Below are 26,243 nucleotides of genomic sequence, written 5' to 3' on the forward strand. Positions count from 1 at the left end.
TATAGGCCTTTAATCTAATAATATAATTTAATAACGAATAACATTAATAGGCCTACTACTAGATTCGCATATCTACTCAAGTTTATAAGTGAGCTGTTATAGGCGCATTGGACTTTAACTTACTCTAATAGCAAAATAAATAGCAAAAAGTAAAGTAAATTAGTAGTCTAAAACAAACGGGAAATGGACACGTATTTCTCCAAAATAATAATAAAACAAATTATTAATTTCGTGTTTATTACAGGGACAGATGAATTACAAAAAGACTCAAATGAATACATTTAAAAATAATTAGTTAAAATAAACGTAACTGGCTGCGCCATGACGTAAAGGAATTACTGAATCATTTTAACCGATTCTTTTCAATTAACTGCTCAAAAGAACCGATTCTCAGAAATGTCAGTCATACCACTAACAATCTGAACAACAGTTTTTTGTCCTACAGTTGATTTCTTTTCCCGAGCCATGATTCAGCTGTCAAATTAAGACCTGCGAGACACTATACGCTATCGTTGGAGTTGATGGGTCGACACATTACAAACGGATTCAGAAGGTTAACTGAAAACAAACTCTCGCTCTCTCTTTCTTCTCTCTTTCTCTCTCTCTCTCTCTCTCTCTCTCTCACACACACACCCACACACACAAAGCGCGCGCCCACAAGAGCGCCGAATCGCGCTCGCCACTAACAGGTGTTTCTCTCACATGGTTCTGTTCTGTTCTGTGTGCTGTGACTGACTTCGTGGGATGCTGCGAAACGTGTTCGGTGTCTGGAGGAACATCTCCATTATTAGTCGAAATGGCAAGCTATAGTGCCATTATCTGGAGACAGATGCGGTAAAACCTCAGCCATTCGAATGTAGAGCCGTCTTATCTCCGAAGAAAACAATGAGCGATTGAAGAGATGTGCCGTCACCTACATAATTTTGTTTTGTGTTAAAGCCGTTAACTCTTTTCCGCCGATCTGTCACTATGGTGGTCTCTGGTGTATAAGGACGTGGATGTGAGCTGTTAAGTTAAAGATTCCCCAAACGAAATCGTGTTGTGGAGGAGGTGGGGAAACGGATTGTGTTCTCTGAAAGTTTTTGGTGTCGCACCGTCAAACTGGCCATGGCTGCGGCGATCGCCAGCTCCCTTATTCGGCAGAAGAGGCAGGCAAGGGAGCGTGAGAAATCAAACGCCTGCCGCTGCGTGAGCAGTCCGAACAAAGCCAAAGGAACATGCGAGAAACCCAGTCGACTCAGTGTTTTCTCCAGGGTCAAGTTGTTCGGCTCCAAAAAGCGCAGGAGACGACGACCAGGTCTGATGTTACCTGTATTTTTAATGTCCTCTTATATGGCCATTATATGTAAAATAATTGCCATCATCAATGCATTTGTTTGCTTGCTATGCTTAAGTCATAAAGTAAGTTTACGGTCTTTAAATTTCAGCCAGCATGTGCTTTCACACTTCATTGTAAGAGCTCATTCAAACTCTGTTATATGACCATAAAGAGCTTCTCAGGTGTTCATTTGTCAGGAAAAAAATACACAATTGTATACAACGTTTTTGTCATTCTGCAGATAGTGTGTTGCAATGATGTTGATGCTGATTCAGTGTCAGCTCTCTGGTGTGTTTATCCCTTCAGAGACAGAGGACAATAGAAAGCGAACTAAGCAGGTTATTGCCTGACATGTTTTTGGACTGCAGCTAACTAGCAAGCCAGACAAGTCCCTGGTGATTTAATCTCACACAGTGGGCCATATATAAATATACTGCAACAAAAGATTTTTATTTTGAATTTTCAGTCTTCTAAATGATTTGGTGTTTTTTTTTATATGTGTATATACAATACCTTTACCAAAAGTTACCTCATCTATCCATCTATCTATAACACACATTCAGCACAGCTGTTTACTTACAAGCTTGTTGTAGGCTAGTCTCAATTACCTTGCTTCCCTCCACAGACAGCGTCTTACATAACCCTTATGTGAAAACTTAGCAGAAGTGTGGAAGTTTGTGTGTGTGGAATATTAGCAATTTTGTCTTCATTAAGCAGTCTAATGCTTAACCTTGTTCACAGATACAAATGGACCACTCACATGAATGTACTTCTATACATGAACTTAAACATGTTTTCATATCCACATGATGTTTTATAGGTTGAGGAGTGAGACCTCTGAAAATCTAAGCTCATTTGTACTGTAACTGCACCTATAATTAATGTACCATAGCAACTGTATGGTAATATATATATATATATATATATATATATATATATATATATATATATATATATATATATATATATATATATATATATAACATTTCTGAATTGGTATCTAATAGACTTCTTTTAAATATTCAGATTCTCTTTGTTTTCTTGACTGAAATTTAGGTTACAGGGGTGTTCTAGTTTGTATTATAAGATGTAACTTAATATCCACACATTTTTAATCTGCTTTGATAAATGAAAGTTAATCAGTGGTAATAACATGATCCACCAACTTACTAAGCCTTATTAACTACAGATCTGCTGATGCAATCTGGTGTTTTGCACAGGAGATGTGGCCTGTATAGGTGTGTTTCTTAGTTTCAGTGATGTACATCAGATCCATTTGGTGTTACTGCTGTGCATCTACATATTCACATGAAGTCTTCTCATGGCCAGAAGACTGCAGTTGCTTTCCAAACTGCAGCTCTCACCAATTTTCTATGTGGTGACTCTGGTGACCATTACCACATGTAGATATTTTATGCTTTTGTTTGGTTTTGTTTGTTCCTGTTGTCTGAGTGGTCTGTTTTTTTATAAAGCATGCTCAAATCTGTAGAATATGGAATGCTCTTGCTAAACCAGGAGCTTTGAAGCCCCTAACACGGTCACTTTGGCGATGCATGTTTAACCCCCCCCCTTCTCTCTCTCTCTCTCTCTCTCTCTCTCTCTCTCTCTCTCTCTCTCTCTCTCTCTCTCTCTCTCTCTCTCTCTCTCTCTCTCTCTCTCTCCACCTCTACCTTCTGTCTCTTTGCAGAGCCCCAGCTGAAGGGGATCGTAACGAAGCTGTACAGTCGACAGGGCTTTCATTTGCAGCTCCAAGCAGATGGAACCATCGACGGCACTAAAGAGGAGGACAGTGGTTTCAGTAAGTCAGCTGGCATTTTGTCAGAATGTGTTCTCAAATTTTCACCTATCCAGACAAACCTTGAGGTTCAATGTTGGAACAAGGAAATCCTAGATTAATAGATTGATACAATGGCTCCTAAAAAGTATTTGGACACTTTAATATATTAATGGTTTTGTTACATTATTTATTAAAGCATCAAACCAAGTGGCATTTAAATGTAACTCTTTCTCCGCCATTGATGAGTTATCTCAGGTTTTTGAGAAAACGCTTCCCTGCCATTGATTAATTTTTAGTGCTTTCCGTGTTATTACTGTTATATGGTAGGGGGCGCAATTACACATCTCCTAAACAAGTACAGTATCTCCAGATCAAAGCACAGGGGAAAAAGAAGCATAAATGAGCGATCTCATATGTAAACAGATCAACAATAAACATCTAAATCAAAAAGTCCCAATGTTACAGAGTGAAATGCCGACCCAGGTTGAGCTAAAGGACTGGGCAAGCTTTTGGGGTGTTGATGGACTCGATTAACTGTGTTTAAACACACTGTGTTTTGATCGTCGTTCTGAATCCAATCCGCATGTAGTCTTTGACAAAAACACAATTTTCTCAGCTTTTTGCTCAAAGTGTTCCGTTTATTATTAAACTTACCCATATTTAAGTGTTGATAAAAAAAGAAAGTATTAAGCTAGAATAAAAGTGTTTTTTCCTGTTCCTTCTTTTGATCTTTTGCATGTTCAGATATTCATGCAACAAAATATTCTGGGGGCCATGACATTTTTGTGGAAACACTGGTGGTGGCTGGTAACTTTTTTAAATAGAAACTTTTCAAGCACATGATTTTTAGGCTTCAAATGATACTGCAAAAAAATATGCTGTTTAGAATAAAGAATAACAAAACATTTGCCCATAGTTACTCAGCTAGTACTTCATACTTTCTAGTTAGACCAGTTGGTTAAAAGTTATTACAAAGTAATTGGCTCTGGTCTTGCATCATTTATTTGCAGATGCCACTTGGTTTAATGTATATCATCTAATGCGATGACATCCAGACATTTCGAAGTGTGACTTAAATGTCCAAATTCTTTTCTTGGGGCCACTATATGTCTACTGGTATTTCAATGACAGCTGCTGCTGTTATTGTTGCCTGTGCACTCTCCTTCAGACTTATTTCTGCCTTATACCTACACTTAGACCGCTTCAGCTTTGCCTTTCACTTTTTAATACCTTTACAGTTCTTATATTGGCTAGAAGAGTCAAGAGGCTCAGTTCTATATTATCTGAAATGAAAAATTCAGCATGGAACAGTTGTATAAAACCACCATTCTGCAGAAAACAATTATACTGAGAGCATAGTCAGTGTACAAGAGAACCATTTTTAGGCAGATGTCAGTAATGCTTGAGAACCAACTTTTTCCCCCTTTCATACACAAATTATTGTGTGTCATTTGAAGTCATTTGAAATCTTGCCGGGCACCTGCAAGTGTGAATTATTTAGTCCGTAGGCAAGTGCGCCATCACCCAGTCAGTGTTTCAGCTATACTGCGTACATGAGCGAGGATGGAGCCGGCTGGATGGTTGGCAGGGCTCTAATTTAATATGTGCAATATCTCACTGACGCTAAGTGTCTGTGGCATTCTGGGGCCTGTAAATTAGCTTGACTCTATTCAATTAGTCACTGGGTGAAGATGATGCTCATATCGAGCAAATGAGTTTGGTGATCGGAGTCGTTTGTAACTGTGATCACTCAAGGCTCCAAATCCTCTCATCCATCAAGCTCATCTAGACGAACACAAATTTGTATCTAGTGCACATAAACAATGTTTAACATGAAGAGCCATGCTAATTGAAATAACACCCCCTACTTGAATTTAAATAGTGGTTGTTTGACTGAAGTATACATGTTTTCTTCACCCTTGAGTTGAATCTGCGACACTGGTGCGGTTGGCCACTCCTCTCTCTTTGCACGCTCATTTATTTTCTTGTCTGCATTCATCCCCTGTGTGATTGACTGTAAGGTAAAATGAGTTGTATAGGGGTGAGATTACATAATAGCTGACCTGCTTTTCCCACCACACTTCCTTATTTTGTGGAGAATGAAAAGCTGTTGCTGGAGAGGAGAAGTGGGAAAACAGGGAGCTTCTATCTCTCACGCTACAAAAATAGAATTGTTAGGAGCTTGGTGCCCTTGTCTCCATAGCGACGCAGTGCAGTCCTCTTGGCTCTCTCTTGTTGTGTGTGTGTGTTTGATAGGGATGAGGGTCTGCTCCAATGCTCACTTTACTCTCTTGATGTATGTCTCTTATCATATCTCTGACTGTTGCTCATTGCACTTCTGATCAGTGCCAAGTTATGTCGTTGTTTTACTTAAATCGCTTAAATATCACAAGTGCCGGGTTTTAGTGTTTACAGCTGATCTCAGCCAAATACAAATTATTAATGCCCTGAAAGCATGCCATTCTACTATAAATAATGACAAAATATATTTGACTTAAAATAAAAATTCTAACTGCATGAGAAATGACAGACAGAATGAGAAGGTCCCATTCCCATTTGCTAACGGTGGATCAAATTGATTTTATTAGATGAAATTGAGCTGGGGGTTAGAAAGCAGACATTTAAAGATAAAGACCTTATTGAAAATCAGCCTTTCCATCTCTCATGTCTGACTGTCTGACTGTGATGAGCTCTTGGAGGAACAAGACAAAAGCTCATTCTGGGCAGTAAATGTCAGGTATGGCTGCTCTATTGGATTATGTCTCTCTGTGCAGAGTTTTAGAGCTTAATTCAATTCCTAATCAATGTGTCTTGGCAGGAAGCCTTTCTCTCCGTCAACATTAGTTTTTTTTATCTCTGCTAACTCGTCTTCTGTCTATAGAGTGGGTTGATGTTTTTTTCAGTCAGTCACAGTCATATTCTAATCAGTCTGATTTATCTCCAAATGTAATAAACTGAAATACTAACATCTGAATAAAATGCCAGAATGATTCTCTAAACAAGCAATACGAGTTTATTTAGATTCACTCTATAGAGGTTTATCCAGGCATCCAGATTAACCACCAGAATTAGCACATCCAAGATGCTCAAAAAATAAAAATATTTATAGTAATATAATTTTTAATGGTAACTTTTTTTAGCCTTGCAAGGCAAACAAATAATGACAGATCATTTAGGCCAAAGTAGGGGTTGCGGTTGCAAGTCGTATTTGATATTTGATAGGACAAATACAATATAAGATATGAATATATAAATACGGTGCATTAACATTCTCAGCTACACTTGGTGCATTTACTGTAACAGTAGCATTCAAGTAAGAAATTTAATAAACAAATGTAAAAATAAAATTGCTTACACTTCAAGCTGCACAATGTAATTTTTCTGTCCGCTAGAGGGCGCCTATACTAAACAAAGGCATATTTTGATGACGCCAAGTTTGAGCTCAGAATCTTGGAACATGTGGTCTTATACCTCACAGCCGGTGTAAAATAGGAATAGGGCAGAAATCATGTTCATGGATGCGGTTATTAACGTTACTGCAGTATGAAGCAGAGCTGGACCGAGTGTTGTGGAGCTGAGCAATGCCGCTGGAGCGATTGTTACGCAAACACGCCTCGCGAGCAACAGGACATTTATCATCACGAGATACGCAGCAGTATTTGGTAACGCAGCTCTGTTTATCATATTAGATACATTTAAGTGTGTTTAAAATTATGACGTTACTCTGTGCGTTCGCTCAGTGGCTGCTGTGACACTTTTTGCACAATGCAGTGAGAGTAAAGCGTTTCTGCCAAATACATTTTGCCAAATGTTTCTGTCCCGCCTCCTTGGTTAAAATAGCAATTTTCTCACAATTTACAAATAGTTGGAAACATTTGGGGTATTGTAAGAACTCATCTGAACAAAAAATATAACACTGGCCTAGTGGTTTTTGGATATTTTACTGCAAAAATACTACATAGTGCACCTTTCACTGTATGGATTAAATATACACTGATTCTTAAATCTACTGAAGTAATTCTGTCAAGGGCAGTGCGTGATCTACTCTTTATATTTTGTTGATTGATTAACATTAATGATATAGACGGCAGTAGGTTTATTAGGCAGATGCCACTTTGGCCCACAGCAGCAGAATACAGTTGTCAGTGCTGTATTTAAGTCCATAATATGGTTATGTGCACACACAGTACGGTTACTTACGGGAGTAAAGACTGCATTCTATGACCAATCTCAGACTGGTACATTTCAGGAATCACAGTCGCGTTCTCTGAAAACCTGCACTCTATGGAATGAGCCGAACTGGAAAAATAGATGACAGCACAGTCATGCGGTGTGAGAGAGCCGCTCTGCTAAGGGGTTTTGTGTGTGGTTTTTCTTACAGGGACGGAGAAGGCTGCGGTGTCATTTAAAGGTTCTAGATCCAGTCACTGTTTTCCACCGGCGCGGATCCCGTCAGTTTTGTGTTCCATGTGCGACTCAAATGCCACACACGAGCTGGCGCAAGGACGTGAGATACAAGTGCAACGCTTAAAGGTGTCCGGCTAATGCGTTTAAATTTAAGCTGAGGTGTTCATGCAAATAAAATGTTCAACCGACAAGGCTTTAAAATGTATGCAAATAATACATTTTAGTGATAGCCAAGAACTGTAATGACACTTGAGGATAACCCCTCCAAAGGCAAATCTTGGAGACATTTTACTCATTCATGTTTGAAAATCATGATATTGCACACCCTTGGTTTATATATGAATAAAAGCCTAAATTAAGTCTGTTCAACGACTTGGTTTTTCAATGGAGGGATGGAAATGAGGTTTTGAAAAAATAGGAATGAATGAAAGTCAACGGCCAATGAGGATGAGTAAATTGCAGAATTTGCATTTTTGGGTGGACCTAACCCTTTAAAAATAAATCAAGAGATGACTTTGGATAAAATAAATGATGAAAGAATTTTCATTTTTGCGTGAACTAATCCTTTCTTGCCTGGTTTCACAAACAAGGTTTAGATCAAGCCAAGAACCCTTTAGAGTCTTGGTCTTGAGAGAGAAAATGTCATTGTGGCCAATGGAGGCCTTTCTGAGCCATCGGATTGCAACTAAAATAGTTTTATTTGTGTTCCGATGATGAACAAAGGTCTTACGGGTGTCGAACGGCATGAGAGTAAGTAATTAATGGCAGAATTTTCATTTTGGGGTGAACTAACCCTTTAAGCCTTGTCTGTGAAACCAGGCAATAATGTTTTGTGTGATCATGAAGGTTATTCACCCATGGTTTCGGTGATTGGTGCAATATGAGAGATGCTTTTCTGAATTCTGATGGTTATTAAACTGGCCTTTTTTCAGAGATGATTATTGTGCCCTCTTGATCTTCCCAGATCTCAGTGCTCAGGTGCTCTATTAGGTGTGAGTAATTGAGTCTCTTCTCCACAACCCCCTGCAGCCAAGCTCTGCTAATACCTCTGAAATGAAATCCGCCGTTATGTGTGTAAGCCACAAATAAAAAATATGCAGATGTTAATAAGTTAAAACTTATCTTCCTATTGTTCGAATATAATCAAGACCTAATTAAATCAACTGCATTTGGCATCTAAAAACTCTTCATACTCAGTTGCTGTCATGCACAGAGCAGAAAAAGGGCTGATCTCTACAGGTGGAGCTGGCTGGTGTCCGAGGGGTTCAAAGAGGGAGAGGAGGAACCTTGATGTTGGATTAGAGGAGATGGAAAACACTCCGGACTGTTGTGTAAAATAGCAACATGGCCATCGGTTGAGCTCTGCAGGAAATAAAATATAATAATCAAGAGCTCTCATGTTTATGATGAAAGGCAGAAGGGGTTACTGTTTATGTTTTGTCTGGAGGATAAGGGAGCAGAAATGAATGAAGAGTTGTTCATTCAGACAGATTTTTTATTAGATGGGTGTCAATATTGACACGTTATTTTTTTGACATATATTTTACTTTAAAATTATAGTTTACCCCCCAAAAAATATAAATGATGTCATCAATTACTTACCTTTATTTAGTTCCAAACTACTTTCAATAATCTTCAAACATGCATGTTTGAGATGCCATGTGTTCTTAAATCTGTTAGAAAAATAAAGCTATTGTATCTCTTTAGAAGACCTATATTAAACAGTTTGATTCAAATGTCCCCCCGTCGTTTTTGATCTGTCTTAACAGAAAGAAACTTGCACGGATATATCTTAAAATATGTTAGTGCCATTGTTTTGTATCAAAATGTATCAGACATTTTTTTTTTTTCCTACGGCACATTTATAAAAGCTATTAGGTTTCGTAAAAATATATTTGAGTTTTGAAGAAAGTTCTTATGATTTATGTGTTCAAAATGTAAATTTTTAGATAAACTAACCCTTTAAAATAAATTGAATAATAGTTTACTTTATTGTTGATCAGTCTTTTAAATTGTGTGTGTGAGTACATGGCAGAATTGGCAGAGTACAGGCAGATATTATGTTAGATGATATAAGTATATATTCTTAAAATTTTAAATATTGAAATGTAATATAATGTATGATTGCCATATAAAGGCAGTATAAATTTGGTAACCTAGACCCCCTCCCCCCTCCCCTTTTCTATCTCGGAAAGAGCAGCCTTTTACTTTAAAAGAAGTTTGTTTCCTTCTTATTTTTTTATCAAGCTAAGTTACATAACCAGTGAAATGGCTCGCACAAATTTTTTTTTCTTTCAAAAAGCTTGGATTTTTTTTCTCCCCGAGCTTATGTTCCCAAGATACTCCCAGTGTCAGGGGTGGCTGGCTGGCTGCTTCAATCTTCCCGCTGGCAGAAAGAGGCTGTGTGGATGGGAGAGATTGTCAGCTTTATGGCTTACGTGGTGATGGGGGGACAAAGGTGTGAGGAGAGTTGGCACGGCCAGTAGTACCAAAAAGACCGAGCCCTGCACAAGTCACTAATTCTGCTCAACAGAGAGGGAATGTGTGAAAGAGACAGAGGGAAGAGTGTGAAACAGACAGAGAAAGAGAGAGCTTGTGTGAAAGGGAAAAAGAGGAACTATGTTAAAGAGATGGCAGTTCAGAGAAAAGTTTGTTTTTCACCTAATATTTATATTTTATTTGATTTCAGCTTTTCAGTTAACAATAAAGATGGTTCAATGTTACAGTTAACAATAACAATGTAATGTTAAATAAAAGTTGTAAATTTAATATTTAAAAAAATCTTTCAAACATTACATTTCATCAAAACAAAAAAATCTTTTTTCTATACTTTTAAATAATTTTTCTACAAACAAACAGACGATTACCATCAGATAGTGCTAGTTGGTTCCTAATGCATTGCTAAGTGCTTGTTAGGTTGTGGGTGGTTACGTTGTTGCTAAGAGGTTTTGGCCAGTTGCTAGGGTTTTTTAAACTTTTCTAGAAAGTTGATAAAGTATTTTTAGGGTGTTTCTAGCTGTGCAGCTTTAGTGTTTTGCTGATTCTATTGAGTTTGACGCTGTGTTGAAGCATTTGTGAGTGGACAGAATGTCAGCATAGCTGGGATGATGGTGATGATGATGGTGATGATGATGATGACGATGATGACGATGATGATGATGATGATGATGATGATGTGCATTCTCAGACTCAGTCTACTTGCATTTTGTGTTTTGTCCACTTCTGAATCAGTTTTACCCATTACATTTTGCAATGCAAACACTTCAAATGAGACCATCTCAGTTATGGTGTTTTTCTCCAGGTTTACTTTATTTTTACTCTCCATGACTTCACATATATAATAGGTCAGTGGTTTTATACTGGTTTGGCCATGGAACACATTTGGGCGTGCAAGCACAGTATAGCATCTGACAGGACAGCAAAATTTGTTTTTCTGAGGTGAGAGACTTTATTTCATGACACAAATATTGTTAGAATATTGACTCTGACATAGCCTGACGACATCTCATCTGACAGCAGATACTGAATCAGGCACTGCAAAAAAACAAAACAAAAAAAAAATGCTTCTTACTTACTATTTTTGTCTTGTTTCTAGTCCAAACATCTAAAAATAAATAAAACAAGAAGTATTTACTAGACAAGCAAAAGTAATTGTCTTGTTTTGGGAAAAAATAATTCAAAATTAAGAGTTTTTGCTTAAAATAAACTAAATAATCTGCCAGTGGGATATCTTGTTTTAAGATTATTTTGCGTAGTGGGACAATGTGTTTTTCTCAGGCATTCTTTACTTAAACTGCATCTGACAGAAGATTAAACAGCTTTTACACACGTCTTCACATCAGTAAAACATTTAGAATTATGTTTTTATTGTTTCTTTGACTACGAATTCTTCAACACGGTTATAGGTTAACTATACAAAACACAGTGGTATCCTAATTAATTAGCTGTACTAGGTGTAAATGTTTTGAAATATAATTGTGACTTTTCTTGTTTCCTATACAGCCATGTTCAACCTTATCCCGGTGGGCTTGCGAGTGGTGGCCATCCAGGGAGTTCAGACCAAACTCTATCTGGCCATGAACAGTGAGGGATACCTGTATACATCAGTAAGTAACTGCAACTTCCTATATAGATGTGTATCTGTGTGTGCTATACTTCACTCCTTTTAAATCAAGAGGGGGAAATCACACCAAGCTGCTTTTGCATAGACCAACACCTGAGCTCTAGCCATTAACACTCACTCTACTACCACACACACCACTCATCTACTGCCAAATCATGATATCAGACACTCCAGATAAACAGACCTCCGTGTGACCCAAGATCCAATGGTATCATAGCCTTTAAGATGCTTTCTTGCTTCTCAACTTACTGCGCTGAAAAAACTGTCACTCCCAAGAGCACAGCACAGTATTTCACAGATTTATCCACACAAACAGATGATGCCTCTATTGTGCACTATTCTCGCACCCTCACTCCATATGGCGTGCTGTCAGAAAATAAGTTAAGTTACAGCTGTGACAAATATCTCAAGATGTTTTCATAACCTCAGCTCCACACTCGTAGTTTAGATTATGCGCAACCTGCGCACTAAGTTGCATGATTACAGGGTAGATGGCTTAGAGATGATTGTTTACTGGCTGTGGTTGGGTCACCCTTTGCCCCCCTCACCCCCTCTCAGTTCTGGCTTTACGCCTGCCTGTACCAGACGAAATGTCGGTACTCTGGCATTCGTCTTGGTTACTATGGTGATGCATGCAAGGCAATATGTGGGTTGTGTGAATGTTCACCAGTCCCAATGATTTTGTTCAGCTTCTGCAAAAGATAGATGAGACTCAGTGCTTTCACAATATCCTCCAGCACATGTGAAATGATCTGTAATTCGCAAAATTACAGTATGTGGATATGAAAGACTGTTTGTAATTCTTCTAAATGTTTAAAGTACATTGAAAATACTATGAATCATCAGTGTGTTCACTCCTCAAGATTATTTGATTTTTGACTGTTGCAGTTATTGTGAATAACTACCATTATCGATGCATACTTGTTTGCCCGGATGTTGAAGTCGCTTCCTTGCAGAAGAGGTTCTTCTCTATCTTTCTCTGAAATAGGAGGACAGATGAGTTTTCACAGTGCATGAATTCAGTAACATGCCTTTCATTAGAAAGATGACTAATATTGAAATGTTGAAATATTCAGCAACTCGTGAAAATATGCTGAACAGGCAGTCTGCACCCCTACACTGATTGAGTGCATGAAGACATGAATAACACAACAACCTACCTGCCAAACTTTTGCTGCAAGACAAATGACAGAATTTCACTATGTGGTTGGCATTACTGGAGCTTGTGTTGTCTGACAGGAGAGTGGGCGAAAACGGATATATACAGTCTTAACAACACAGCATACACTCTCTCACTCAACCTCAATCACGAGGCTGACAGAAATCCTCCATATTATGAATAACAGTGGAATGATGGGACAAAGAAGGATCATTGAGGAAACCTATTAGAATGTAGGAAGCAGACAGCTGCCTGAAAAAGCTGGCCTGGCCCAGGATAGTATTGGGTCAACTAATTGACTTCAAACTTTTTTTTAATCTAGATTTTACACACACACACGTTGGGTTTTCGTGTTTTATGGGAACTGTACAAACTGTATATTATATTCTCTAACTGGCAACCAACCTACCCCTCACAGAAAATCTTCTGCATTTTTCATTTTTTTTTTTAAAAACATTGCTTAGTATGATTTATAAACTGTTTTCCTCATGGGGACCAGCAAATGTCCTTACAGGGACAAGGATTACAATTTTTGTGGCGACATTTTGTCCGTCCCCATAATGTAGGGATAATCAGCACCACACAGACAACATGCAAGCATTCATAAGTTTGGGGTTGGTAAGGGTGTGTTTTTGAAAGAAGTCTGTTATGTTCACCAAGGCTGTATTCAGTGGATCCAAAATACAGAAAACAATAATACTGTGAAATAAACATATTGTCAAATAATACAAAAATGTTCTAATATATTCTAAAATTATATTATAAGCTGTGATGGTAAAGCTGAATTTTCTGCAGCCATTACGCCAGTCTTCAGTGTCACATAACCTTTTTTTTAATCAATATTGAAAACATTTTCAGGATTATTTCATGAATATAAAGTTTAAAAACAGCATTTATTTGAAATATAAATATTTTGCAACTTAATTATTTAATTATTTAATTCCAATAGGGCTGGGTGATATGGCCAAAAAAAAAAAAAAAATCCCTGTTTTTTTGCCCAAAAATTTGTTTTTACGATTTTAATTGATTTTTTTTTTCCTCCTACTTAAAATTAATCTGCATGACAAAGTAATTGTTCAAAACATGTTTTAACTTTATTTTGTTTAGGTAAAATATTTGCAGCTTGGTAGAGTGCCTACCTGGGGTGCAAAACTTTCAGCATGTGAATAACCCAGACCATTCCACAGTATAAATGGGCACCATATCTTTTGCAATATACAATATACATACCAAAGGTTTATTAATTGATATGTAGATCAAATTAACTTTTATTAACAACAGTAATGTGCAAAAAAGTATAGGGAAAATTGAAATGTTATGCTATTTAATAATATGCTAATGATATTATTAAATATAGATTACCATTGTTCTTCAATAGTCTCACACGGAACTGACCGACAGCTTCAGTTATTATTAAATGAGCTCTTTACTTGCTTTCTGTGTAATTTAGTTTTTCATGAGACTTGGTGACTTCGTACTTTTCTCCATATATTAGGGAGTGGAAATGGCTAATAAATCAATAAGTGCTCTTCTGCTGGTTAGTGGTTTGCACTGCATATCTTTTTTTAATAAAAAATGCTTGTTTGCCACAAAATGGATTAAACATTAAAAATAATAAACTAAAAGACTATTTCTTTCACAAGACCCCTTTAAACTTTTAGTTTTACAAACCAGCACATTAAAAATAGCATATTTTAGATGTTTAGAGCTTTGAAGTGCTGGAAATAAGTGCAGTAAGTGTACAAATAAGTGTACGAAACCATTGGAAAGTGCTTGAATTTTGAAAAGGTTGTATGAATCCTGAGATAAATAATGACAACAACATTAAATCCATGTGGTTTTACTACAGTAAATCATGGTAAATGTTGGTGATTTGTGACTGAAACCCCTGACCTTCGCTCATGTTGTCTCCACATCAGCTCTGTTTGATCTGATATCTGTGGTTCGTAATAGAATTCTGCGCCGAACGCTTCCACTAGATCACAGTAGCTATGTTATTAATTCTGTGGTGAATTTAAACGCTCTCTCACTGGATCTCCAGCGCTGTGTATCGTGTCTGTCATGAGATCGGCCCGTGTATGAGCTTGCGCTGCATTCGTTGTCCGCACAGCTCAAATGAGCGCAGTTCTGTTCAGACTTCAAACACACTTTACAGCGGGGTGTTGTTAATTGTTCTGTGAAAAACTGAACCAATGAAACTATGTTGTTAGACGCTATCCTTGTTGTTTGTGTATCTGGCAAACACGCAGGGAGGGCTGAGCCATTACGGGAGCCCAGAGGGAGTGTCGGCAGATTTGAAAGAGAAAACTGATTTTCATTCACAAAAATCGACATGAAACTACAAACTCGAATTAATCGATAAAATCGATTTATCGCCCAGCCCTAGATTCAAAGTAACATACTCACCTAAAGGATTATTAGGAACAACCATACTAATACTGTGTTTGAGCCCCTTTCGCCTTCAGAACTGCCTTAATTCTACAAGGTGCTGAAAGCATTCTTTAGAAATGTTGGCCCATATTGATAAGATAGCATCTTGCAGTTGGAGATTTGTGGGATGCACATCCAGGGTGCGAAGCTCCCGTTCCACCACCTCTATTGGGGTGAGATCTGGTGACTGTGGGGGCCATTTTAGTACAGTGAACTCTGTCATGTTCAAGAAACCAAACTGAAATTATTTAAACTTTGTGACATGGTGCATTATCCTGCTGGAAGTAGCTATCAGATGATGGGTACATAGTGGTAATAAAGGGATGGACATGGTCAGAAACAATGCTCAGGTAGGCTGTGGCATTCAAACGATGCCCAATTCACACTAAAGGGCCTAAAGTGTGCCAAGAAAACATCCCCCACACCATTACACCACCACCAGAAATCGAGACACATCAGACCAGGCAACAATTTTTTGCCTTCATCTGTCCACTTCTGGTGAGCTTGTGCAAATTGTAGCCTCTTTTTCCTATTTGTAGTGGAGATGAGTGGTACCCGGTGGAGTCTTCTGCTGTTTCCCATCCGCCTCAAGGTTGTTCGTGTTGTCGCTTTACAAATGCTTTGCTGAATACCTTGGTTGTACAGAGTGGTTATTTCAGTCAAAGTTGCTCTTCTATCAGCTTGAATCAGTCGGCCCATTCTCCTCTGACCTATAGCATCAACAAGGCATTTTCGCCCACAGGACTGCCGCATACTGGTTGTTTTTCCCCTTTCACATCATTCTTTGTAAACCCTTGAAAAGGTTGTGCGTAAAAATCCCAGTAACTGAGCAGATTGTGAAATACTCAGACTGGCCCATCTGGCACCAACAACCTTTCCACGCTCAAAAGTTTGGAGTTCAGGAGATTGTCTTGACCAGGACCACACCCCTAAATGCATTGAAGCAACTGCCATGTGATTGGTTGATTAGATAATTGCACTAATGAGAAATTGAACAGGTGTTCCTAATAATTCTTTAGGTGAGTGTGTGTGTGTGTGTGTATATATATATACACCATAAAAATTGCTTAAAGGTGCTGCTGTCCCACTGCATCTGTCTAGTTGTTTTTTAATGTGTATTATGTAAACACCCCTTAAGAAACACATCAGAAACACTTTCCTAAGACCCTTTGGTTGACTTCTCATTTAAGCAACCCACCAACTAGGCGATTTAGAAAATATGAATTTTTGCAAATACCTAGTTCAGGAGCAGTGTTTTCAGCTCGCTCATCCTCACTGCATACCTGTTGCCATCTAATCTGTCCTGTGTAATGCTGTTTTCAGGCAGCTTTGGGCTGGACTCGCTCACAGCAGGCAAGAGACAGACAAACAAGGCAGCAGACAAGAGACTCTCACATGAAAGTCTGACAAAAGCATGTAATCTGATCATAATGTTTGGTGTGATGCAGCCCTAGCATATCCAGCAGGAGCCTTTGTTGACGATAGGGAAGCAATGGGATCTAAACACACACACACACGTTAGTGCACATCCCAAACGCAAACACACTCTCTAACTCATGGCGGTTCTCTGTTCCCGCTCAGTGATTTTAATGATGTATGCCTCAGCGTCTGTAATTAAAACATATGTGCCGGAGTGCTCATTAAATTAGAGCTCTGTTCTCCTCAACAGTAGCGTTGTGTTTGTCGTGTGGCATCCTGGTCGACGGCAGAAGGATGGAGGCTATATTTAACTTTTTTTTTGAGTGACAGCACAGCAAGGTTCTGTAGGTGTTAATATTTTATTCCAACTGTAGCCGTTAGTCCTGGAGTGTTAATTCACATAGGTCTTTGAACATTCATCTTCATTTACTCCCTGCATTAATTAACATTATAAAAGCTTTTCCTTCATTTGGGTCCTCTCCATTTTGAATTGTATGTATTTGTGCAATATTGGAACTACCCTTCAATTAAAACAAAATACTTATATAAGCAGAATGGTGGAGAGCTCTTATCTGACATATGTACTGAGTGTGTGGCAATACAGCATTCTAAACAGTATAATAATGTATTTTAATGTTTTAGTATGCTGTAATTCTGAATATGCTCTGTTTTTGTAATCTGTATGTTTGCTGCTGGGCTCTCTGATCTTCCTCATTGACTCTTTAGCAGCCACACAGCCAGCCAATCGCAAACCAGTGATGATGTAAAATCCCCAATCAATGAAGAGTATATCGAGGGATATATGAAAGGTTTGAAGCTGTGGCTGTGCGGTTTTACGCCTGCATCTCTTTTTTTTTATAGTTTCTCCGCATTTTTTTTATTTTTATTGTTTGAATGTAGTTATATCTACACTACCATTCAGAAGTTTGGGGTTTAGTATATTTTGAAATAAATTATTAAACCATATTATTATAACCCTATTTAGCAAGGATGCATACAAATAATAAAAAGTTACAATGAAGACAAGAAGCACACCTGGCTTCAACATTGATAATAGACATTTTATTGAGCCCCTTATCAGCATATTATAATAATTTCTGAAGACTCATGCAACACTGAAAACTGGAGTAATAATCATCACTCAAATCATTAAATTGTAACTTACTGTTTCTACTGTATTTTTGATCAAAAAATCCACCTTGGTGAGCATAAGGGGCTTCTTTCAAAAAGATTTTAAAAAGATGTAGTAACCCTTTAGAATGGTAGTGCATTTCCGGTATTTAATTTTTTATTTTATTTTTAAATGTAATATACTTTATCTTGATATTTATCAAGTACATTCAAAAATGTTACTGCACAAAGTAAAATAAAATGTTTAAAATTCATATTTTTCACACTATTGGTTTACTAAAGGAAAAATATTTAATCATTTCAAACAAACATAGCAATACCATTCCTAACCAGCATTATCTCCATAAATCGTTAATATATTATATATATTATATCTAATATATATATATATATATATATATATATATATATATATATATATATATATATATATATATATATATATATATATATGCATGCCACACTGAGATTACCATGACCATTTTGACTGATAATTCAAACTAATCATTTAACAGTTTTTAATTGATTAATTAAAACAACAATTTTGGACTGATTCATAAAAGTTGCATGTGCCCCACAAGAGCCAATCAGTTAGTTGACAAACACAACATGGGTGCTCAAACAAACATCCATTATATAAAAAATGCCACATTGATTGTCCATGGCATTGAATGTCGTGGTCTATTACAAGCCAAATCAACCGTAACGTGTTCTAAAGCAATATTCTGCAGTTTAGTAAAATGAATAGTTGGCGTCCATCAACAGCACAGAATTAAGTCAGATTGACTCATCCGGGCAGTTAACTTAAAGAAAAGATGCACAATGACCTTTTTTTTGTGTGTGTGTGAGACATTCGGTGATTATCATCTAAAAAATTAATTTGACAGTCCGTTAATTATTATTTTTTTACCACTTAAAGGCAGCAAGGTTATGTAACCTCTGCTGACCCATGGTATGTTGTGTGTTTTTTTCAATCGGTGTGTTTGTGATAAGAAGATGGAAAAGAATAGAAAGAGAACATATGCATGAGTGAGTCTGAGTGCAAATGTATTCATCCATCAGCTTGACAGTGTGTGGGAGAGAGGAAATCAATTAAACATATGTTCTGTTCTCTGCACACGTTCTCTTTACATTTAATATACAGAACCATGTGATCCAATTCTAAGTTGTGTTTAATGATAATACCTGCTGTTTGATCAGTGAGCACATCAAATATTAGAAACTTGCAATTATAAATGTTTTTTATCACAACATATTACAAATGAACAGTTGATCAGAAGCCAGCTGATGCACACTGGCGACGTGCGGGGTCCTGTGATCTGCTCGGTGGCCGCATTTGAAGTCGAAAATAAGGTTAGCTTTGGGTCATTAGGAACAGCAGAGACAGGCACATCAATATTAGAAGCCCTCAGACTACAGAGAGAGCGCAGACACGATGGCCTTCTAGTGACCATAAACGTTATTCTGCAAGGGTAGAATTCAGACCCAACAGGGCTTTTTCTACCATTTCAGTACACTTTGGTAAAGCATTTAAGTTACAAATGCCATACCTTTTACTATTATATGTTTCATAGTAATCTTTTATTATTAACAAACTGCAAATACCATGGAAAATCTCCCCCTTAAATTGCAGTGAATCAGGAAATGTAATATGTTCCTCTTACGCAACTTTCCTTTTACATTGATGTCTATTTTGGCACTGTTCTGGCAGACTCACGTTTAGCTTGCATGTTGCCATCTTGGTATATAATTTTCACCGTCCAATCAAATGGCTGATTTAATATAATCAAGCTCCGAAATGCTTGTCTCCCTTTGAAATAGGCCTATGTCACATTACAGAAGTAAAATAGGTCCTGAACAGCAATTTACATCGACTACAAGAAATCAAAAAAGGAAAACCATAGTCTTGGGGTAGTGCTCGCAGTAAAGTTGGCTTCATCAGTAGCACGACTAGCTCATTTGAGACATCTCCAGCTTCAACAATAATTATTCAGATGGGTGGTTGAGCCAGAGGGAACGATGAGGCACAGGTGAAGAGACCTGGTTACCTAGCAGCTGTACTGCTTGGAGCAGGGAGGATCAGCCTCTGAATGGAATGGATTCTGTCAGCTTTCCCATTTACTTTGTTTCCATAAATGGAATTGGAGTTGGAAGAGGGAGAGGGAGAGTGGGTAAAGTAATGAGGTAGATCGAGAAAGATGAGGAGGAAACGGAGGGTGATATACAGAAGCCAAAACGAAGGAATCTTAGAGAAAAATGGAGAGGCGAAAAGAAACAAGGTTAGTGGTTGAAAAAGATATTGAAAGACAGGGGGGAAGATTTGATGGAGGATGGATCAAGAGAAAGAAAAGAAAGGTGAAGAAATAACGGGTGGAAGGAGAGAGCTGAGCGAATGACAGGAGATAGAGCACCTATACTCATATGAAGACCAAGTAGAAACTGAATCTGTTTCTAGCACACACACACACACACACACATATAAACATATCTTCGTGCTTCTCCGTCAGGGAGGGGGAAGCCCTTTGGGAGAAGAGAGGGAGGGGCAATGCGGGATTTCCCCTGCCAGAGGAAAAGATATTAGATACGAATCAGTGAGCTGGCAACAGCATGACTGCAGCTCCTGATATAATTACACTTGGAGATAGAATCAACTCGAACACAAAGCGCAACAACACCTCAATATCTGCTCTCTTTTATTTGAGCTATTAGGATGGTGGATTAGTCATGTGGCTAGGGACAGTACTGAGAAACAGGCAGAGCCTACATCACACACCAAAATTGACACTGATACTCCAGTTGCTGAATTTTTGAACTACAACATAATACATGGTTTAAACATGATTTAAATATGTAATTCAATAAAATCCTAAAAGTTAGGGTCATTATAATTGATTCATTGAAGTCTGCATGCTGTTCAGGGTGTATCACTAAAGATCCACTACCTGTTTCAGTCAATGATTTCAGACCTCCACAACGCTTTCAGCCAAATCCAAAAATTCATCTTGTTCATTTATTTATTTCAGTAATTTCAGTGAATTACAAAATAAGTGCTTTTCCCATCTGGCAACAGAATAGTCACTGTAAAAGCGTCAAAAGCAACATAAAAAAGGTGGATACTCTACAGCTAAATGAGATATTAATATATCTCGCCCCATCAAAGTGCACATTATCTCACTTTTCTTTGTTTCTTTGTTATGTTCCTTGCAAGTAAATGTGGGGTAATTCGACAAAACCGTCTCCTGCCTTTGTTCTCCACAAGACATCAGTGGGTGTCCAAAAATATCTGCTGTGTTATATAGCTGTTCTCCAGCGTTTATAAATGATGCCTCTGCTTACTGCAATTTTCATCACTGTTGGTGATAAAATGGCATGGACAATTAAGAAAATGTGTTTGCCGTTTCTGCACAGTGCACCTCTCATCTAACACACTCCATCTGGAAGCTGTGTTACACTGTCTAGTGATGGCTCTGAGATATAACGGCCTCTCTCCTTCTCTGTGTGCATGGAGGAACAAGTACGTTTTATTGTGCATGATATAGTGGGACTTCCTGTCTAAGCCTGAGGTGTCAATCTTTCCTGTATCCATTTCATGAACGAATACGTCAGCACTGTTATATCCACGACATGTACGTTTGAATGTAGTATAACACAATTACAGGCAAAATAGAGGCTTTGTCTCTTAAATTGAAACTGCACCTTGCTTATTCAGTTATTACTGTTATATACTTGTGGTAATGCATTGTGCCTCTATATCGATGCTGAATGTCCCTAGCCCTAAATATGGGAAATAATTGATTTATCAATTTCTGAAAATTCAGGCTCTCTAAATCCCTCCTTTCCAGAAGCCTACACTGCTCTGATTGGCCTTCCACTTACAGCGTGTCGCAAATGAAATACCTTTTACCATAACTGTCTGGACGCTTCCTCATTCCTCAGTGATTTCGGCAGTTCAGAATCAAGACTGCTTTATTTATCATGCACTTTGATCTTTACAACTTTGCAGACCTTTTACATTCACAAGCTGCTATATTACACGCTGCATTAAAGGTCATATCTGAAAAGGACAATAAGGGCATCTTAAAGGGCAGAGTTTTGTGTTGAATTTCACCATTAACAGATGAAAGTTATTAATAAATCTCTTGGTCAGTTGTGTCAGTTACTTGTTCCAGGACCAGCCCTCAAAAGCAGCGGTCACCAATTAGAAGACCACAGTCCAGATATGAGCTCAAGATTGGTTTCTCCCAGAACACAAACCATTTTTCATATATTAACATAATTATAAACTGTGTATTTTTTTATTCTCCACATGAAGAAACAGATCTGAAGTGACATAAAGATGCAGCAAGAGCTGCTGTTAGCACGCATGTAACATTGAACACTATTTAGGCTACATTAGCCTTTTTTGGACTTAAGAGTTTTATATATATTTTTCTTTTTCTTTGTTTATGTATTTATGTATTTGTTTAGCACATTACAGAATTGTTCCAAGTAATTGTTTAAAAAAATGTAACAATTACTTGGAACAATTCTGAAATGTGCTATACAAATACATAAATACCATAATAATTTTATTCAGCAGAGATGGATTAAATTGGTCAAAAATTACCAATTTATGTATTTGTTTAGCACATTACAGAATTGTTCCAAGTAATTGTTTAAAAAAATGTAACAATTACTTGGAACAATTCTGAAATGTGCTATACAAATACATAAATACCATAATAATTTTATTCAGCAGAGATGGATTAAATTGGTCAAAAATTACAGTAAATACATTTATTATTTATATAATATATTTATTATTTATTTTTAAATATACACTGTTCATTAAAAGAATAAACAAAACAAAAAACAATGATATCATGGTTTCCACAAATATTAACCACAACTTATTTCAATATTGATGATGATGATAATTGGATCATGTGACACTGAAACTGGAGTTATAATGCTGAAAATTCAGCTTTGCCATCACAAGAAATAAAAAAATAAAAAACATGTTCAAAACCGTTAACAATATTTCATAAGACAACATTTTTAATGGTGGTGTAGAAATTGTATTATTTCTAATTCTGTACTGGACAAATTGGTATTGTTGACTATTTTGTCTGTATGATTTATTGTTTCTCACATTTGAAAGGTATTATACATTTCAAATCTGTAAACTGGATGCCATTTGTACTGGATGCCAACTTGAATATTTTAAAATGAAATTTGCTGAAGTGCACATATTCAATTTCATAGCCATACAACATATTGACTCCTAAAAATGCAATGCCAATATAGATTGGTCAGTCTTACAAAGATATAACAACTACGATCAGTTTTAAGTGTGTAACCATTGTATATCGACATGAAATATTAATTCAAAATCACCTATTATACCATTCACCATTATAGCTGCAAATGTATACTCGTTTTTTTTTACTCGCGATCACGGTACTTGATGCCCAAGGGAACGTCTGCCAATTCCACCAAGTGGTTAAACGTATCATTTTATGAATTAAAATTACTTTTTTGTTTTGTTTAAATGTTCAAATTCCATGTTATGCATTGAGTCAGTTTTTTAGAATACAACAAAGCTGTGGAACTGTAGCCTAGAAATCTAGACGCACCCTAGCGGCAGCAAATCTAATCTGCCCGCGAGTGTGGTCTAGCAACTCTCAATACCCTTCTGAGCTGTAAAACCATAACTCTGGTCGGGCCAATCACATCGTGTATAGACGGTGGGCGGGGCTTAACATAATGACGACGGCCGAGTTGCGCTTACGTGCTTCTAGTAAACACAGAAGCTGCCAAACGGCGGCCTTTCGCATCAGCTTTGACCGCGACTCTGGAAGACTTGTAGTTAAGCTTTTCTCTGAGAAAAGAACAAAGAACGGCACTGAAGTCATTCTTAAAAAGGGAGATACAGCCAGTGTTTATCTATCAACTAGCTCTGCTTCACCTTCGTTGCTCTGGTTGGTTGTAGCGCTATCCTATCGCGTGCAGAGGGAGTTTGAAAGACAACCGTTTATCCCGCTCCTCAGATTGAGCCCTGTCTATGGTGAGTTTCCAGACCAAACATCTTGATGTGGATCTGGCTTGTCACACTAGTGGAACTGTGGAATGTCTGTTTTTAAATGTTAAAAGTAATTTTAATTCATACAAATTATATTTCAACTGCATGGTGGAATTGGCAGACGTTTCCTTGGGCATCAAGCGCCATAACAGCGTGTAAAACCGTTTTCGAGTATAAATATGCAGCTATAATGCCTGTAGGTGATTTTGAATTGATATTTCATGTCGATATACAATGGTTACACACTTAAAACTGATCGTAGTGTTTATATCTTTGTAAGACTGGCCAATCTATAGAGCAATGGCAAGGAAAACTAGCTTTATTGTACTCCAAGAGCCCCCTCGTGGTCGGGAGAATTTCCGTTGTGTTGTGGTGATTTTGTTGTGTTGTGGTGATTTTGTTGTGTTGTGGTGATTTCGTTGTGTTGTGGTGATCGTCAAACCGTCAAAAAAAAAAACAGATCAACTTACATATTGCTGATCAACAATTAATTAAATATTTAATAAGTTGAACTAATTAAACTATTTACATATTAAATACTATTTATTTATTAAATGCCTAAATATGTGTATGCGTTGTTGTGACAGCGTGGATGAGAGAGAGAGAGAGAGAGAGGAAAAGACGGCGAGTCGGGCACTGAGTTATTCGGTCTCGAAAAAGAACACAACTTCTGCAGTTTGGAAGTATTTTGGGTTTTGACGGTAAATACAGACAAGGCAATTTGCAAATTGTGCAACAAAAAGATGACCGCGAGAGATGGAAATACCTTGAACCTAAGGGCGCATATCCGAAACCACCATCCACTCACTGCTGCGTGGATGAAAAACCGAGCGCACCCTCGGACTATGCTGTAATATTGCCGAAGCCTTTTGTCACACAGCTGGCAATGTAAGCAATAAGCATGAACTCCACAAAAATCAAGTGGACATGGGACTCACAAAAAAAAATGTCAATTGTCTGACAATTGTCTCATAACGGTAAGCATAAAACGTGCAGAGAGTTTCTCTGGGGCAGGGGCTCAAATGTAAAAAATAAAATAAAAATATAGGCCTATATATATATATATGCTGTCTGAGCCTTACATCATAATGTTTTAATTATTCACGGTAATACCGTATACCGAGGTAAAATAGGGAGGAGGTTTGACGGTATCAAAATTTGGATACCGCCCAAGCCTAGTGTATAGTTTATTTATTTTCTCATTAAAACCAAAGATGTTAACCAGTGATTGAGGACACATCACAATGGATGCATTTCATTTTTGATTTCAACAGAATGAATAGTCTCCGCAAAAGTAACCGATTGAAGCGCTAGTCAGTGCACGAGGCACCGATACTGAAAACAGCGACCGCGAGTACTCTGCATGATTTCACAAACGCAGTCCAGTGCCAGATCGCCTCTTATGTTACTCTACTAATCAACTAGAGATGCTTCATTTGTATTACATACAACAACTCAAGGTGCAAGAAAAGCCGCTATCTGCGCCATCACTGCTGATACTTCAGGTGCATGCAATAACAGTGTTAACAAGCCGCCACTTCGTTGTTTGCCTTGAGACTGGGGGTTACCAGCAACATGCATGTAGACAATGCCTACTAGTGGCCTGCATGTGTAATTGCATATTGATGCAGCAGTATAAATTAAGAAGTATAAATTAAAGGGGGGGGGGGTGAAACACTCAGTTTCAGTCAATCTCATGTCAATCTTGAGTACCTATAGAGTAGTATTGCATCCTTCATATCTCCGAAAAGTCTTTAGTTTTATTATATTTATAAAAGAAATATAGGCTTTACCGAGTCTTTCCAGAAAAAAACGAGTGCCTGGAGGCGTATCGTGTGGGCGGAGCTAAAGACTGACGATCGCGCACAAAGCGACGTCCTCAAGCGTGGAGAAACCCATGGCTATCAATCAGATTTAGCTAATACAGATAATGATCCAGAATCAGATCCGGAGGCTGAAATAAATTGAACAGGAGAAACAGCAACAGCAGGACGTCCGTCTCTGTGGTATGTACTGTATTTAGTGGCCTGTCAACATTTGTGTGTTTACTCGCAGTTTATGAGGACATGATTCGGTTTATGGACTATTGTATGTGACTAAACCTTAGCAGTAGCAAGCAAAACAGTTTTGCACGTCAGACTAGGAAAACAATGGAGTAACGTTAGCGCATTTGAATGACGAAGCACACGATCGTGTCGTTTACTGATGTTTACTCACGCGACGATAGCCAACAGCACAGACATTTGAAGCAGTTTTACTCACCGCCTGCTTCCAAAGCTGGACCGAACCTTTATCGCTGGGACCGCTCCGTCAAAAACACACTTCTTTGGTATGATTTAGTAAAGTCCTGACAGCAGTGAACGGTGGAGATCCGCTTTGCGACGCGACTGAAGCGATGTTGTGAAGCTTCCCGTCATT

The 26,243-nt window shown here is 37.8% G+C and overlaps 1 protein-coding gene across 5 annotated transcripts in view; it reads left to right on the forward strand.

The window, feature by feature from the left end:
• The window catches only part of fgf13a (fibroblast growth factor 13a), a 163,353-nt gene that overhangs the window by 117,647 nt on the left and 19,463 nt on the right, over window positions 1–26,243 (forward strand). For 4 of the 5 annotated variants that reach the window (XM_067457625.1, XM_067457623.1, XM_067457624.1 and 1 more), the window contains 2 exons: window positions 3,006–3,116; window positions 11,505–11,608. In XM_067457625.1, the coding sequence (XP_067313726.1) occupies window positions 3,006–3,116; window positions 11,505–11,608 (215 nt within the window). Of the gene's footprint in view, window positions 1–645; window positions 1,298–3,005; window positions 3,117–11,504; window positions 11,609–26,243 lie in introns of those variants that run through there. The other variant, XM_067457626.1, reaches the window with a different exon arrangement.

This window comes from Pseudorasbora parva, chromosome 11, assembly GCF_024679245.1.
Source record: "Pseudorasbora parva isolate DD20220531a chromosome 11, ASM2467924v1, whole genome shotgun sequence".
In the NCBI taxonomy this organism is placed as follows: Eukaryota; Metazoa; Chordata; class Actinopteri; order Cypriniformes; family Gobionidae; genus Pseudorasbora; species Pseudorasbora parva.